The sequence below is a fragment of the Bombina bombina genome, chromosome 2 (genome assembly GCF_027579735.1).
Source record: "Bombina bombina isolate aBomBom1 chromosome 2, aBomBom1.pri, whole genome shotgun sequence".
In the NCBI taxonomy this organism is placed as follows: Eukaryota; Metazoa; Chordata; class Amphibia; order Anura; family Bombinatoridae; genus Bombina; species Bombina bombina.
Window position 1 is genome coordinate 1,142,163,611 of NC_069500.1, and position 18,877 is coordinate 1,142,182,487.

General features: G+C 37.8%; 1 protein-coding gene across 1 annotated transcript in view; it reads right to left on the reverse strand.

The window, feature by feature from the left end:
- Positions 1–18,877, reverse strand: part of LOC128647449 (probable ATP-dependent RNA helicase DDX60) — a 1,088,706-nt gene that overhangs the window by 232,188 nt on the left and 837,641 nt on the right. The window contains exon 31 of the mRNA XM_053700235.1: positions 7,863–8,063. Coding sequence (XP_053556210.1) covers positions 7,863–8,063 — 201 coding nt within the window. The remainder of the gene's footprint in view (positions 1–7,862; positions 8,064–18,877) is intronic.

Below are 18,877 nucleotides of genomic sequence, written 5' to 3' on the forward strand. Positions count from 1 at the left end.
TTCTACCCCCTATACCGGCGCCCCCGGAGCCCCCCGCAACTCAATAAAGTTACTAACCCCTAAACCGCCGCTCCTAGACCCCGCCGCAACTATTATAAATGTATTAACCCCTAAACCGCCGCTCCTAGACCCCGCCGCAACTCTTATAAATGTATTAACCCCTAAACCGCTGCTCCCGGACACCGCCGCAACCTACATTATACCTAGTAACCCCTATCCTGCCCCCCCCTATACCGCCGCCCTCTATAATAAAGTTATTAACCCCTATTCTGATGATCCCGCACCTCGCCGCAACTAAATAAATAGTTTAACCCCTAAACCGCCGCTCCCGGACCCTGCCGCAACCTATATTAAATTTATTAACCCCTAATCTGCCTCCCCTACACCGTCGCCACCTATAATACATTTATTAACCCCTATCCTGCCCCCCACTACACCGCCGCCACTGTAATAAATTTATTAACCCCTAAACCTAAGTCTAACACTAACCCTAACACCCCCCTAACTTAAATATTAATTAAATAAATCTAAATAATATTTCTATTATGAACTAAATTAATCCTATTTAAAACTAAATATTTACCTTTAAAATAAACCCTAATATAGCTACAATATAAATAATAATTATATTGTAGCTATCTTAGGATTTATTTTTATTTTACAGGCAAATTTCTATTTATTTTAACTAGGTACAATAGCTATTAAATAGTTATTAATAGCTTACCTAGCTAAAATAAAGAGAAATTTACCTGTAAAATAAAAACTAACCTAAGTTACAATTACACCTAACACTACACTATACTTTAATAAATTATTCCTATTTAAAACTAAATACTTACCTGTAAAAAAAACCCTAAGATAGCTACAATGTAATTAATAATTACATTGTAGCTATTTTAGGCCTAGATTTAGAGTTTGGCGGTAGCCGTGAAAACCAGCGTTAGAGGCTCCTAACGCTGGTTTTAGGCTACCGCCGGTATTTGGAGTCACTCAAAATAGGGTCTAACGCTCACTTTCCAGCCGCGACTTTTCCATACCGCAGATCCCCTTACGTAAATTACGTATCCTATCTTTTCAATGGGATCTTTCTAACTCCGGTATTTAGAGTCGTGTCTGAAGTGAGCGTTAGAGCTCTAAAGACAAAACTCCAGCCGCAGAAAAAAACCAGGAGTTAAGAGCTTTCTGGGCTAACGCCGGTTCATAAAGCTCTTAACTACTGTACTCTAAAGTACACTAACACCCATAAACTACCTATGTACCCCTAAACCGAGGTCCCCCCACATCGCCGCCACTCGATTAAATTTTTTTAACCCCTAATCTGCCGACCGCCACCTACGTTATACTTATGTACCCCTAATCTGCTGCCCCTAACACCGCCGACCCCTATATTATATTTATTAACCCCTAACCTGCCCCCCACAACGTCGCCGCCAGATACCTACAATAATTAACCCCTAATCTGCCGACCGCAAAGCGCCGCCACCTACATTATAGCTATGTACCCCTAATCTGCTGCCCCTAACACCGCCGACCCCTATATTATATTTATTAACCCCTAGTCTAGGTAGGAATATTCCTAGGTAGGAATATTCTGATTGGCTGATCGGAACAGCCAATAGAATGCAAGCTCAATCTGATTGGCTGATTGGATCAGCCAATCGGATTGAACTTGATTCTGATTGGCTGATTCCATCAGCCAATCAGAATATTCCTACCTTAATTCCGATTGGCTGATAGAATCCTATCAGCCAATCGGAATTCGAGGGACGCCATCTTGGATGACGTCCCTTAAAGGAACCGTCATTCGTCGTCTAGTCGTCGTTTGAAGAGGATGTTCCGCGTCGGCTTGGAAGAAGATGGCTCCGCTCCGCTCCAGAAGAAAGAAGATTGAAGATGCGGCTTGATAGAAGACTTCATCCCGATGATGGACTTCCGACTTCAGCCCGATGATGGATTTCTTCAGCCGCCGATTGGATCCAGACTTCAGCCCGAGGATGGACATCACTCTTCAGCCCCCCGCTTGGGCTTGGATCAAGACTCTGGACCGATCGGTGAACCCGGCGAGGTGAACACAAGGTAGGAAGATCTTCAGGGGCTTAGTGTTAGGTTTATTTAAGGGGGGTTTGGGTTAGATTAGGGGTATGTGGGTGGTGGGTTGTAATGTTGGGGGGGGGTATTGTATGTTTTTTTTTACAGGCAAAAGAGCTGAAATTCTTGGGGCATGCCCCGCAAAGGGCCCTGTTCAGGGCTGGTAAGGTAAAAGAGCTTTTAACTTTAGTAATTTAGAATAGGGTAGGGCATTTTTTATTTTGGGGGTCTTTGTTATTTTATTAGGGGGCTTAGAGTAGGTGTAATTAGTTTAAAATTGTTGTAATATTTTTCTTATGTTTGTAAATATTTTTTTATTTTTTGTAACTTAGTTCTTTTTTATTTTGTACTTTAGTTAGTTTATTTCATTGTAGTTATTTGTAGGTATTGTATTTAATTAATGTATTGATAGTGTAGTGTTAGGTTTAATTGTAGGTAATTGTAGTTATTTTATTTAATTAATTTAATGATAGTATAGTGTTAGGTTTAATTGTAATTTAGGTTAGGATTTATTTTACAGGTAAGTTTGTTATTATTTTAACTAGGTAGCTATTAAATAGTTCTTAACTATTTAATAGCTATTGTACCTGGTTAAAATAATTACAAAGTTGCCTGTAAAATAAATATTAATCCTAAAATAGCTACAATGTAATTATAATTTATATTGTAGCTATATTAGGATTTATTTTACAGGTAAGTATTTAGCTTTAAATAGGAATAATTTATTTAAGAAGAGTTAATTTATTTCGTTAGATTTAAATTATATTTAATTTAGGGGGGTGTTAGTGTTAGGGTTAGACTTAGCTTTAGGGGTTAATACATTTATTATAGTAGCGGTGAGCTCCGGTCGGCAGATTAGGGGTTAATGTTTGAAGTTAGGTGTCGGCGATGTTAGGGAGGGCAGATTAGGGGTTAATACTATTTATTATGGGGTTAGTGAGGCGGATTAGGGGTTAATAACTTTATTATAGTAGCGGTGAGATGCGGTCGGCAGATTAGGGGTTAATAAGTGTAGGTAGGTAGCGGCGACGTTGGGGGCAGCAGATTAGGGGTTAATAAATATAATATAGGGGTCGGCGGTGTTAGGGGCAGCAGATTAGGGGTACATAAGGATAATGTAAGTAGCGGCAGTTTACGGAGCGGCAGATTAGGGGTTAATAATAAAATGCAGGGGTCAGCGATAGCGGGAGCGGCAGATTAGGGGTTAATAAGTGTCAGGGTAGGGGTGTTTAGACTTGGGGTACATGTTAGAGTGTTAGGTGCAGACGTAGGAAGTGTTTCCCCATAGCAAACAATGGGGCTGCGTTAGGAGCTGAACGCGGCTTTTTTGCAGGTGTTAGGTTTTTTTTCAGCTCAAACAGCCCCATTGTTTCCTATGGGGGAATCGTGCACAAGCACGTTTTTGAGGCTGGCCGCTTGCGTAAGCAACTCTGGTATCGAGAGTTGAAGCTGCATTAAAAATGCTCTACGCTCCTTTTTTGGAGCCTAACGCAGCCTTTTCTTGGACTCTCAATACCAGAGTTATTTTTATGGTGCGGTCAGAAAAAAGCCGGCGTTAGCTACGCGGGTCGTTACCGACAAAACCCTAAATCTAGCCGTAAGGATTTATATTTATTTTACAGGTAACTTTGTATTTATTTTAGCTAGTTAGAATAGTTATTAAATAGTTATTAACTATTTAATAACTACCTAGCTAAAAGAAATACAAAATTACCTGTAAAATAAATCCTAACCTAAGTTACAATTAAACCTAACACTACACTATCATTACATTAATTAAATAAATTAACTACAAATAACTACAATTAAATACAATTACATAAACTAACTAAAGTACAAAAAATAAAAAAGCTAAGTTACAAAAAATAAAAAAAATAAGTTACAAACATTTAAAAAATATTACAACAATTTTAAGCTAATTACACCTAATCTAAGCCCCCTAATAAAATAACAAAGCCCCCCAAAATAAAACAATTCCCTACCCTATTCTGCATTAAAAAAGTTCAAAGCTCTTTTACCTTACCAGCCCTTAAAAGGGCCTTTTGTGGGGCATGCCCCAAAGAAAACTGCTCTTTTGCCTGTAAAAGAAAAATACAACCCCCCCCCAACATTAAAACCCACCACCCACATACCCCTAATCTAACCCAAACCCCCCTTAAAATAACCTAACACTAATCCCCTGAAGATCATCCTACCTTGAGTCGTCTTCACTCATCCGAGCCACCGATTGAACTGAAGAGGAGATCCGGAGCGGCAGAAGTGATCCTCCAAGGTGCGCTGAAGAAGTCTTCCATTCGATGAAGTGATCCTCCAAGCGGCGCTGAAGAAGTCTTCCATCCGGGCGATGTCATCTTCCAAGCGGCGCTGAAGATCATCTTCCATCCGGGCGATGTCATCTTCCAAGCGGGGTCTTCAATCTTCTTGCTTCAGGATCCATCTTCATCCCGCCGACACGGAACATCCTTCTTCCCCGACGGACTAACAACGAATGAAGGCTCCTTTAAGGGAATCGGAATTGAAGGGACACCATCTTGGATGACGTCCCTTAAAGGAGCCTTCATTCGTCGGATGGAAGACTTCTTCAGCACCCCTTGGAGGATCACTTCTGCCACTCCGGATCTCCTCTTCAGTTCAATCGGTGGCTCGGCTGAGTGAAGACGACTCAAGGTAGGATGATCTTCAGGGGATTAGTGTTAGGTTATTTTAAGGGGGGTTTGGGTTAGATTAGGGGTATGTGGGTGGTGGGTTTTAATGTTGGGGGGTTGTATTTTTCTTTTACAGGCAAAAGAGCAGTTTTCTTTGGGGCATGACCCACAAAAGGCCCTTTTAAGGGCTGGTAAGGTAAAAGAGCTTTGAACTTTTTTAATGTAGAATAGGGTAGGGATTTTTTTTTATTTTGGGGGGCTTTGTTATTTTATTAGGGGGCTTAGATTAGGTGTAATTAGCTTAAAATTGTTGTAATATTTTTTAAATGTTTGTAACTTATTTTTTTTATTTTTTGTAACTTAGCTTTTTTTATTTTTTGTACTTTAGTTAGTTTATGTAATTGTATTTAATTGTAGTTATTTGTAGTTAATTTATTTAATTAATGTAATGATAGTGTAGTGTTAGGTTTAATTGTAACTTAGGTTAGGATTTATTTTACAGGTAATTTTGTATTTCTTTTAGGTAGGTATTTATTAAATAGTTAATACCTATTTAATAACTATTCTAACTAGCTAAAATAAATACAAAGTTACCTGTAAAATAAATATAAATCCTAAAATAGCTACAATGTAATTATTAATTACATTGTAGCTATCTTAGGGTTTATTTTACAGGTAAGTATTTAGTTTTAAATAGGAATAATTTATTAAAGTATAGTGTAGTGTTAGGTGTAATTGTAACTTAGGTTAGTTTTTATTTTACAGGTAAATTTCTCTTTATTTTAGCTAGGTAAGCTATTAAATAGTTAATAAATATTTAATAGCTATTGTACCTAGTTAAAATAAATAGAAATTTGCCTGTAAAATAAAAATAAATCCTAAGATAGCTACAATATAATTATTATTTATATTGTAGCTATATTAGGGTTTATTTTAAAGGTAAGTATTTAGTTTTAAATAGGATTAATTTAGTTAATAATAGAAATATTATTTAGATTTATTTAATTAATATTTAAGTTAGGGGGGTGTTAGGGTTAGTGTTAGACTTAGGTTTAGGGGTTAATAATTTTATTACAGTGGCGGCAGTGTAGGGGGGGGCAGGATAGGGGTTAATAAATGTATTATAGGTGGCGACGGTGTAGGGGGGCAGATTAGGGGTTAATAATTTTATTATAGAGTGCGGCGGTATAGGGGGGGCAGGATAGGGGTTAATAGGTATAATGTAGGTTGCGGCGGTGTCCGGGAGGGCAGGTTTAGGGGTTAATTTGTATAGAGTAGCTTGCGGTGGGCTCCGGGAGCGGCGGTTTAGGGGTTAATATGTATAGAGTAGCTTGCGGTGGGCTCCGGGAATGGCGGTTTAGGGGTTAACATGTTTATTATAGTGGCGGTGGGCTCCGGGAGCGGCGGTTTAGGGGGTAATATATTTATTTAGTTGCGGCGGTGTAGGGGGGGCAGATTAGGGGTGTTTAGACTCGGGGTACATGTTAGGGTGTTAGGTGTAGACATCTCCCATAGGAATTAATGGGATGTCTGGCAGCAGCGAACTTGTACTTTCGCTATGGTCAGACTCCCATTGATTCCTATGGGATCCGCCGCCTCCAGGGTGGCGGATTGAAAACCAGGTACGCTGGGCCGGAAAAGTGCCGAGCGTACCTGCTAGTCATTTGATAACTAGCAAAAGTAGTCAGATTGTGCCGCACTTGTGTGCGGAACATCTGGAGTGACGTAAGAATCGATCTGTGTCGGACTGAGTCCGGCGGATCGAAGCTTACGTCACAAAATTCTACTTTTGCCGGTCTCTAGCCTTTGATAACTAAGGCGAATCAGCCTCGCCACAAATACGCTGCGGAATTCCAGCGTATTTGAGGTTGACGGCTTGATAACTACCCCTCACTATATCAAATTTGTATGATTCTCATAGTATTCTTTGTTGACAGAGCTGCAGTGCACTTCTGAAAGCTTACCTATATGTGCAGCCAACAAACAGCAGCCCAACTCCCATTAGTGCTCCTGGGCCTACCTAGGTATGCTTTTCAATAAAGAATACAAAGAGAAAAAAACAAATTCCAAATTAGATAATAGAAGCAAAGTGGAAAGTTGTTTAAAATGGCATGCCCTGTCTTTATTATGAAAGTTTAACTTTACTGTCCCTTTAAGACCAATTACTTTATCCTATATTGCATGGGACTTTTTAATAGTGATAATTTCTTTACTTTCTTAGTCATAAATCCTTACTTTTACCCATGGTCACTTTTTTAGCATAAGAACTAATCAGGAAATATTTTATCCAATTTGTTGAAGTTGGCTAGGGGTTTACTTCCTTCGTAACTTCACCTAACAATATAGCAGATACTTTGCAAGATGTAATAGTTTAATATACAGGATATGATAAATGTAGATGCCTAAACTCATTTCTGGTTATATAGTTCTCTTATAGGGCCTGATATTCAAAAGCTCTCTGCTCAGGTGAGATGATCTAAGACATCTCATCAGCATGTAGAGATTCCTAAAAAAATGTTAGAAACACAAATTTTAATTTGAAAGATGTTCATCATAATATGCAAGGTTCTTGATGTGGAGGAGAGACACCTAGATTACAAGATTTTGCATTATTTCTCTCCGTGCTTTTGAATATCAGAAACACAGATCTTTTAAATTTAGATCAAATAAATTCTCAAATTAAGTGGAAAATGTCACTCCAGTCAACTTCTGATTCTGATGTTCTAACAAATAAGTCTTATAAAGCTTAAGTAAAAAGATTTTCCTGAATTAATAATACAGACAATATTTTTCTGATTATGTGTTACATAAGCAACAATTTGTGTTATCTCAGAAGAAGACCTGGGAAACCAAAGTTCATATTATCTCAATCACCCTCTCAAATTATATTACGTACCCTCCACAAATAATCTATATAAATGATTAAAATGTATCTTCCAATGTTGGCTTTCTATTCTGCATGACAAGATAGAATAAGGACCAACGTTATAGTATCCGTATTACTTCAGTATGTCACGTGACAGAGCTTTTCCAAATAACTTTTAACTTATTGTTTATACAAAATTTGTGAAGTAATCTTTAAAAAAAAATTATGTATTGTTTCTTTTTTTTGTCACTGTCACTGCATACCTTAGCTTTGGCATCTTCTTTGTCATCTGCTTTTGCTGCAAGTAGCATAATTCTCAAGATAAAGGATATGCTTAAAGGGAACTGGCCTTTCAACTGAGGAATATTTGCTTTGATAAGCCTCCTTACTTTAGGCATTGGAATTCCATAGAAAAAGACATTTCCTATCAAATCCTGACCACGCCTTCCAGCACGGCCCGACATCTATAAATGGAAAGAAAATGCAAAACAAGATGGAAGTGAGCATTTAGATTAGTATCAGCAAATAAAACATCTTATATAGATAATATTATAGGGGTTATTACATTAACTAATGTTTGTAACTAAGGGTAATACCCAAAAATAATGGGCTTGATTACAAGTGGAAAAATACATTTTTATTGCTATTTAACGCTAACTGCGCACAAGGTAAATAAATAGTGCTCCCATGTTTGTGCTGGTCTAACAACTTGAAAGTAAAAATTTAACGTGCAAGTGAAAGACTATTTTCTATTATGTGAAGACCACTGGAATGTAAAAAAAATTACCGTACACACACAATCAAAACCATTATTAAATATTAAAAGGATATGAAACCCAAACTTTTTCTTTCATGATTCAGGTAAAGAAAATTAGAAAGTTTTTTAAAATCCCATGCTCTTATTATCAATCTTGGTATCTTTTGTTGAAAAGCAGCGGTTTTGCAAGAATGTTATCCATCTGCAAGAGCACTAGAGGGCAGCACTATTTCCTGCCATGTAGCGCTCCAGGTGAATACCTAGGTATCTATTCAACACAGAATATCATGGTAATGAAGCAAATTTGATAATAGAAGTAAATTAGAAACTTTTTTTTAAAATGGTATGTTCTGTCTGAATCACAAAATATTTTTTTGAGTTTCCTATCCCTTTAATATTGAATAAAAAAGATTTTTCATGTTATCAGGTATTTGACTGCAAAGGGCTCCAATGTACATATAAATATCTATATATGTATACATATGTATTTATGTGTTTTACTGTATATTTACTGTACATATTTCACATCCCAATGTTCTTCATTTACAGGATAATGTCCTTTTTATTGTAAATGCATATATCTATGCGCAAACGGCCTACCATGACACACCGCATAGGACAAAAATCTAAAAAGTTGTTAATGCATAGTATTCGAAATATCTGAATACACTTAGTATATTAAATCCCAGTTACAATTGCATCATATGTTAACATCACTTGTCATTCCACGTTGGAAAGTATACACATAATGGCTACTAATACAATAATATTGTTAAACAAGTTGTATACGATTTTTCTCCTTATTGCATAATGTCGGTTATACCCACATACGCATAACAGCATATCACATCAACTGATTGGAATACCTCATATACCTTAACTACTTAGTGAGTGAACTAGATCTTCTATAAAGTCTTAGCACAAGCATAGCAGTCGGGTGCATTCTATTAGCCCCACACAGCTGACCGTATTCAGCCCTAATAGCGTACACCTGACAATCTGGTTAACAATCATCCCGCTGTCAGCAATTGACCATACGTTCCCATCCTCATTAAGCTCAGTTGTTCAATCATAATAACAGCCCGTTACCTATCAGAAACCGCCTAAAGATGGTCGTACTTAGTATATGACTGTAGCACAAGAGATCACTCATCAGATAACAAAGTACATTTTCAAAGGGCATATTGATCTCTTAAGTCGGAAGCTACCCACCATGGAATACTAAGACAGGGTCCTGAACCAGTATGTGCAAGGGCATAATATAATACTTGTAATAATTGTAATTACTACTAAAGTCTGATCCTATTGTGAACACATAAACTGTGGGAAGTACTATGTAGGAAAAACTAATGATGATCTTAGGACCCGCATGGCCAACCACAGGTGTGCGATAAGAAGTGCCCTAGAAACAGGCAAAGCTGATCAACCGGTCGCTAAGAACTTCCTGATGGCCAAACATTCTGCATCAGAACTCACAGAACTCAAATATATGATCATTGATCATGCCCACCTCTATCTAGGAGTGGGGATAGAGCAAGACTCTTTCTACAGAAAGAGAGCATATGGATTTTCACACTACAGACTCTGGTACCTAGAGGAATTAATACCAATATGGACTTACAATGCTTCCTTTAGGATTGGTATACTGATGGTTAAATATGTAAATGTGTGTCCTAGCTAGTTGTTAAGCTATTAAAAATGTAATATATATAATGTAATATATTTGCATGCCTAGGTTTTACAGGTTCGCCACTGACACCCAATGTATTCTGATGGATGGTTTAAGCATCTAACATATTAATGCTCGTCTATATTCAACCGATACGTTATATTGAACGATTCCCTTATGCATTAGTATTGATCTGGGTATACTGTAACTTTATCTATGTTCATACACCTTTAATATCCAGGTAATAATGGGATCTGCAATAGTCTCCTTAGTAAGAAGGCCCCTGTATTATGTGTTCATAATAGGATCAGACTTTAGCAGTAATTACAATTATTACAAGTATTATATTATGCCCTTGTACATACTGGTTTAGGACCCTGTCTTAGTATTCCATGGTGGGTAGCTTCCGACTTAGAGATCAATATGCCCTTTGAAAATGTACTTCGTTATCTGATGAGTGATCTCTTGTGCTTCAGTCATATACTAAGTACGACCATCTTTAGGTGGTTTCTGATAGGTAACGGGCTGTTATTATGATTGAACGACTGAGCTTAATGAGGATGGGTACGTATGGTCAATTGCTGACAGCCGGATGATTGTTAACCAGATTGTCAGGTTTACGCTATTAGGGCTGAATACGGTCAGCTGTGTGGGGCTAATAGAATGCACCCGACTGCTATGCTTGTGCTAAGACTTTATAGAAGATTTAGTTCACTCACTAAGTAGTTAAGGTATATGAGGTATTCCAATCAGTTGATGTGATATGCTGTTATGCGTATGTGGGTATAACCGACATTATGCAATAAGGAGAAAAATCGTATACAACTTGTTTAACAATATTATTGTATTAGTAGCCATGATGTGTATACTTTCCAACATGGAATGACAAGTGATGTTAACATATGATGCAATTGTAACTGGGATTCAATATACTAAGTGTATTCAGAGATTACGAATACTATGCATTAAAAACAGATTTCACTTTGCTTTTTCGATTTTTGTCCTATGTGGTGTGCCATGGTAGGCCGTTTGCACATGTGCAGTTGCGCCACCGGAACGCCAATGCAGCACACATACTGAGTACGATTAAACACGGTGTGGGTATATATGGTGGTAAGTCTATGTTTTATTATCATGTCTTTTATTGTCTGAGGAAGGGTTAAAACCCTGAAACGTCACATTAAAGAGAATTATTTGTTTTCAATACTGGAGAGTGCCTTGATATTTTGCTGGGTTTATATGAGATTGTTTAAGAGCATCCTGGAAGCTGCAAAAATCATTTGGGAGTGCTGGTCTATATTTTTCTTTGTTATATATATATATATATATATATATATATATATATATATATATATATATATATATATATATATATATATATATATATACATATAAAACCAAATATAGTGGTAAGTCCAGCACTTTCTTGGGTACCCCTTCACTGGGTATAGCTTCTAGTTGGTTTACCTTTGCAGTGCACGTTTGCCTTGGAGGTCTGCCATGCTCCCATATACAATTTCCAAAGTAGACAATGGCAACAGCACTTTTCTTTAAAACACTTCTTCTTTATTAAAGTAACATTTTAGGATAAAATACAGCAACGTTTCGAGCCTCTTGGGCCCTTCCTCATGCTATAGATTAAGAACAAACATCTCCCTTATGTACACCTGTGTATAGGGTGTGGCTTAGTTAATTACAGAATTTTACCTGCACTTAGCTCATGTTGGTATCCCCAACTGGTAAGGTTCTGACTAAACTTTTCAACTTTGTTATTTTTTAATAAACATTTATTTCTCAACACTTAAATGTATGCTTATGTGGTATGTCATATATGTTTCTTTATAATATATTACAAATAGACACATATCCACACTTTTTATACACAGGAATTTAAAAACAATTATTAAAACAAATGTAAATCATAATCCTTGTTTAATCCATTTGGATATAGTGTTTTCAGATTTTTTATCCACCATACTTCTTTCTTTTTAAGTAGCAACTCTCTATTGCCTCCTCTCCTTGGTTTAGGAATATGGTCTATGACCTGAAACCTTAACTGACTAACAGTGTGCCCTGCTGTTATAAAATGTGATGAGACAGGTAATGTCATATCCTTGCATCTTATAGAAGACTTGTGTGCACTTATTCTGTCCCTGATGGGGTTAATTGTCTCCCCTACATAGCCCCGCCCACATGGGCATTTCAAGATATATACAACATAATTAGTATCACAGGTGAAGAGGCCATTGATTTCTCTCTTTTTAGTGTCATTAATTTGTGCAACATTTTTACTCTTTATCATTGAGTTACATTGAGCACAATGTAGACAGGGGTATGATCCCTTATTTGCAGTTGTCAGATAGTTAACTGTATCTTTTTTATTACTGCCAATATCTGCTTTCACTACAAAATCTCTTATATTTTTAACCCTTTTATATGAACTAATGGGGGGTTGTTGAAATTCCCTAATGGTAGGGTTAGTCCTCTCCAATAGATACCAATGTTTTCTTATTATCTTAGAGATATCTTCACTGTACTGATTATATTCTGAAGTGAAAATCAGCTGATTTTTTATTTTATCTTTTTTAATCCCTGTTCTCTCTTCTTTAACTGTCTGTTCACATTTCTCAATGATAGATATAGGATAGCCTCTATTGCAAAATTTCTTGGCCATTTGTTTCATTCTTTTTTCCTGCAATCTTGGTTCTTTTACATTTCTAGCTGTCCTTAAAAACTGGCTTTTGGGAATTGATTTAAACACTCGCTCAGGATGGAAACTTTCATAATGTAATATTGTGTTACGATCTGTTGATTTACAATAAAGATCAGTAACCAAATTACCAGATTGTTTGTATACCCATGTATCCAGATAACTCACTCTATTTCTAGAATAATTAAGGGTAAATTTAAGGCAGCCTGTGCAGTGTTTAACAATATTATTGTATTAGTAGCCATGATGTGTATACTTTCCAACATGGAATGACAAGTGATGTTAACATATGATGCAATTGTAACTGGGATTCAATATACTAAGTGTATTCAGAGATTACGAATACTATGCATTAAAAACAGATTTCACTTTGCTTTTTCGATTTTTGTCCTATGTGGTGTGCCATGGTAGGCCGTTTGCACATGTGCAGTTGCGCCAACGGAACGCCAATGCAGCACACATACTGAGTACGATTAAACACGGTGTGGGTATATATGGTGGTAAGTCTATGTTTTATTATCATGTCTTTTATGGTCTGAGGAAGGGGTTAAAACCCTGAAACGTCACATTAAAGAGAATTATTTGTTTTCAATACTGGAGAGTGCCTTGATATTTTGCTATTGATATTTTGCTGGGTTTATATGAGATTGTTTAAGAGCATCCTGGAAGCTGCAAAAATCATTTGGGAGTGCTGGTCTATATTTTTTCTTTTTTTTATATATATATATATATATATATATATATATATATATATATATATATATATATTGGTAAGCAGTGATCAAGTGCACCTGGTGCACGAAACATGTCTGCATGGGAATCTGCTCACTTGCCTGGTTGGTAGAGCATTTGCTGGCTCTGTACAGGACAGGACATCCTGGTTTTGTCCTTTTTTAAACGTTATGGAATAAAGTTGTTCTTTACTTTTTTATTTTGCTGCCTGGAATTCGTCTTCATTTTTTATATGGTTTAGTGCTTTTTATAGCACTTCAATTACTACTCTCCTTCTACACAGAGCGCCTTCTCTGCACCTTTTGACCTATCTCTGTTTTTGGCGTGTGTGGCTGACACGCCTGAGGAGGCTGCCTACCTGATTGGATTGCATCATACAGGGGTGTGTCCCCCACCCACTCTCCATTGTGCCGGGCTCCGTTCACTCTACAGGACTGCGGGAGGAGCGCAGACTACACAGTGATACACTTGTGCTTGGTATATATATATATATATATATATATATCTGTATATACCTATACCTGTATACCTATTCCTATAGATATATAGGTATAGCTATGTATTTTACATTAACAGTATCAGAAATATACAGTTGTAATACAACTGTATATTTCTGATTCTATTGGCTGATCGGAACAGCCAATAGAATGCGAGGTCAATCCTATTGGCTGATTGGATCAGCCAATCAGATTGAACTTCAATCCGATTGGCTGATTGAATCAGCCAATCGGATTTTTCCTACCTTAATTCCGATTGGCTGATAGAATCCTATCAGCCAATCGGAATTCGAGGGACGGCATCTTGGATGACATAATTTAAAGGAACCCTCATTCGTCGGGAAGTCGTCGTGCTGGAAGGATGCTCCGCATTGGATGGCTTCAAGATGGACCGGCTCATCGTCGGATGGAAGAAGATAGAAGATGCCACCTGGATGAAGACTTCTGCCCGTCTGGAGGACCTCTTCTGCCCAGATTGGATGAAGACTTTGGACCGTCTGGAGGACCACATCGCCCGGATTGGATGAAGACTTCGGCCCGGCTGGGTGAAGACTTCTCAAGGTAGGGTGATCTTCAAGGGGTTAGTGTTAGGTTTTTTTAAGGGGGGTTTGGGTGGGTTTTAGAGTAGGGGTGTGTGGGTGGTGGGTTTTAATGTTGGTGGGGGGTTGTATTTCTTTTTTTTAGGTAAAAGAGCTGATTACTTTGGGGCAATGCCCCGCAAAAAGCCCTTTTAAGGGCTATTTGTAATTTAGTATAGGGTAGGGAATTTTATTATTTTGGGGGGCTTTTTTATTTTATTAGGGGGCTTAGATTAGGTGTAATTAGTTTAAAATTCTTGTAATTTATTTTTTATTTTCTGTAATTTAGTGCTTGTTTTTTTTGTACTTTAGTTAATTTTATTTAATTGTAGGTAATTGTATTTAATTAATTTAATTTATTTAATTATAGTATAGTGTTAGGTGTAATTGTAACTTAGGTTAGGATTTATTTTACAGGTAATTTTGTATTTATTTTAGCTAGGTAGTTATTAAATAGTTAATAACTATTGTACCTAGTTAAAATAAATACAAACTTGCCTGTAAAAAATAAATAAATCCTAAAATAGCTACAATATAATTATTAGTTATATTGTAGCTATCTTAGGGTTTATTTTATAGGTAAGTATTTAGTTTTAAATAGGAATAATTTAGTTAATAATAGTAATATTTATTTAGATTTATTTAAATAATATTTAAGTTAGGGGGGTGTTAGTGTTAGACTTAGGTTTAGGGGTTAATAAGTTTAATATAGGTGGCGGCGGTGTGGGGGGGGCAGGATAGGGGTTAATAAATGTAATGTAGGTGGCAGTGGGCTCCGGGAGCGGCAGGTTTAGGAGTTAAACATTTTATTTAGTTGCGGCGGGCTCCAGGAGCGGCAGGATAGGGGTTAATAAGTTTATGTAGGTGGCGGCGGTATAGGGGACGGCAGATTAGGGGTTAATATGTATAATGTAGGTGGCGGTGGGCTCCGGGAGCAGCGGTTTAGGGGTTAAGAACTTTATTTAGTTGCGGGGGGCTATGGGAGCGGCGGTTTAGGGGGGTAAATCAGTTTAGTATAGTGTGGGTGCTTAGTGACAGGTTATCAATAAAGCTGGGAAAAAGCCGAAGAGCAGCGAGATCGTTGACTGTTAGTAAACAACAGTCCGCTGCTCCTTGCCCCGTACTTGGTGCGCGGCTTTTTGACAGCTTTATTGATAATTTTGTAGAGCGTATTCAGGTCCGCGGCAGCGATGTTAGGCAAACTTAGGCGAGCGTATTGGAGCTGGCGAATGCAGGTAAGTACGGAGCTTCATAAATAGAGGCCTATATAAAATGTTTATATTGCAATTGATTCATTGTATAATCAAATAAACATTTAAGGGGGACATCCCTCTTTTTATGAAGATACTGAGATATTAGCTATTTAGCTTTTAATACATTTTATTTTATTTTTTCACTTTTACGAGTAGACTTGATATCTTTAGCTGGCTAGCGCCCTCACTTCTGTTTTGTCTGTGCAATAATTCTTTTTTAAACAATTGGAAGGAGTTGTTTATTGTGAGGAGTTTAATATTATTTGATCTAGCGCACTACTATACTCTACATACATTCTTTTGACTTAGCCATATTTCTAACATGCAGTCAAACGTGACACTCAACAAACCCCTAGCCCGTTCAGGTATTTCATGTGTTCTAGCTCAAGCACACCTGGTGCAACTAATGAAGCCCTTGATTAGTTGCATTAGCTCAAGCACACCTAGTGCAACTAATGAAGCCCTTGTTTAGTTGCATTAGCTCAAGCACACCTGGTGCAACTAATGAAGCCCTTGATAAGTTGCATTAGCTCAAGCACACCTGGTGCAACTAATGAAGCCCTTGATAAGTTGCATTAGCTCAAGCACACCTGGTGCAACTAATGAAGCCCTTGATTAGTCGCATCAGGTGTGCTTGAGGCAACACCTGTTTTGCATATGTGTGTTGTTGTGAGGGATTGTATTCAAGGGGTTGAATAATTTTGAGATTGCAGAATTTATTAAAAGCTACATTTTCAGTTGAATTTTGGGAAACCACTTGAAGCATCTGTTGTGTTGAGCTATTTATATTGCTTTTGTTTGATTTGTTCATTGCAAACAGCTGAAAATCTGTACATTTTGACAATAAATCTGATTTGCAATGGGGGGTTGAATAATTTTGATTACAACTGTGCGTGTGTGATATGAAGAGCATTGGAATGTAAAATATGCGTTTTGCACATCTGGTTTTGCATTTTAAATTTAACGTGATAAATTAATGTCTTTCATGGTGGTGAGAGTCCACAAAACCCGTCCTATTATATTTTTCCAAACAACAGCAGTTTAAGTATGCACCTCATTTACCATGCTTTTTCCTTTCCTACTTCTCTATTTTTCTCCTTTCCTTGGCTATACATTAGAATGGGTTCCCAGAGAGATGAGAGGTATTAAAAGCTTATGGAATGTTGGGTATCTTTGCCTCCTTCTAGTGGCCAGGAGTTGAATCCCACAGGTAATGACTCATGGACTCTCACCACCATGAATGAAGTGAATTTATCAGCTAAGCATACAGTTTGCTTTCTAACAGCTCTTCTGATAATTATGTATAAAATTTATATACTTGTGTTTCTACGTTTATTATCTTTACTATTCTTTCCTTTTCACCTCTTATTAATGTATGACTATCAAGGAACTGTTAGGAACACTTCCACAGGAAAACTTGGTGGGGGGTGTGTTTCAGTGGGAGGAGCTGTCCGGAGCAGAATACACGCTGAGGTTGGCGTGTAAGGAGGTGCACAGACAGCCTCTTTCGGTAAATCCCACCTGCGGTTGCTCTCGTTGTTGGTGCCGACCGCACCCTAGGGAGACGGGCTATACTTTCTAGGCCCACGCAGATCAACCCCCGGTGCTATAATACCGGCTCATGTGACAGAGCCGCAACTTCACTATATCGGTGACAAATTTCCCTGTGATCCAGCAAGGGTAAAAACTTCTTATTATAAAGACTATCTCATTTGACTTCTGCTGGGGATGAGCTGGGATTTGCATGTGGATCACTAAACAGCTGATGCCTGGTCACCCAAACCGGAACGCCACTAGGCGCGTAGGAGAAGAAAAGCCCTCCCCAGGATATGATGGGATGTGAGTGTGGTGTGAGAGCCATGTGCCCATTGTGGGGTGATATGACCTCCTAGGGCATCGTTACCTGTTGCTTGTTTCATCAGTGTTGGAGACCGCACCAGGTTCCCAGACCCCGCAGACAGCTGAGGCGGATGGATACAGTGAGGAGCTGGTGACCAATCATGGTGGTCGGTTGGGACGAGCCCCCTGATTTGACCAATAGGATATCGAGGCGTGGTGAAACACGTGGCCGCTTACTAGGAGCCTCTCTTCAGTGCGCTGCAGACGCGCAAAAACCAACGGTTCCAGTATATACATGAGGAAAAGTGAGTGGCCGGGATAATATCTTCGAAGGTATCACCTTTAAAGGCTTCCGCAGTTCCCAGTAGCAGGTAGTCACGGCGACGCATGTGAGTGTTATAATATATACCTAGTTGTTTTAACGCCGAACTCTGTGAACTGTAAGCTGGTCTCAGAAGCTAGAGGCTATAAATTGATATTTTCTATTATCTCACCGTAAGAACTGCTATAGTAGATGGGCAAATAAGCCCTGTGAGATATTCTCCTGGATTTTGTCTGTAGCCTGTTGCTCTTTTTTTGTACCTTGTAACGCTATTACAGAAAAGGGCCTGGAGAAATTACCTTTGCAGTTCATAGAGGACAATTCTTGATCATATTGCTCTCCTGGACAGTTTCCAACTGCAAACAAATCTGTTTTTAGGAGCTTCTCCTTGTGACTGTGTTATATCTACCTAAGGACCTTTAGCTCTTGCGTTTCTATTGCTTAAAGAGTATATTTGAAGAACCAAGGAGATACGCACAGACACGGTCTGTGGTACTAGTGCTATGCATTATTTTGAATAAGTGTGTATATGTATATTGGGTTTTCTTTGCTGCAAGATTTTTTATTTTTTTTTATTATCTTTTTTCCTAGTGGATGTTATTCACAGCTATATGTGCAATACTATATGTGTCTCTAGTTATAAGGAAGGTAGTTGGTAATGACATATAACCTATATACATAATCTGAATGGGGGTGTGGGGAGTGTTTAGCTAATCACTATATAACGAATTCTGTTAGGATGGTGATGTGTTGAATTTATTGATAGCTACTACCTCTCTGCTAGAAAGCATTATAAGGAAAAGATTGGCTGGTTTTTGTATGCTCTTTTTTAATACCTTGTAAACTCTGGTATTTTTTGTCAAACAGGATCAGAGAGATAAAGATCCTAGAACTATCTCTGACTGGTTATAAGGGTCAGGT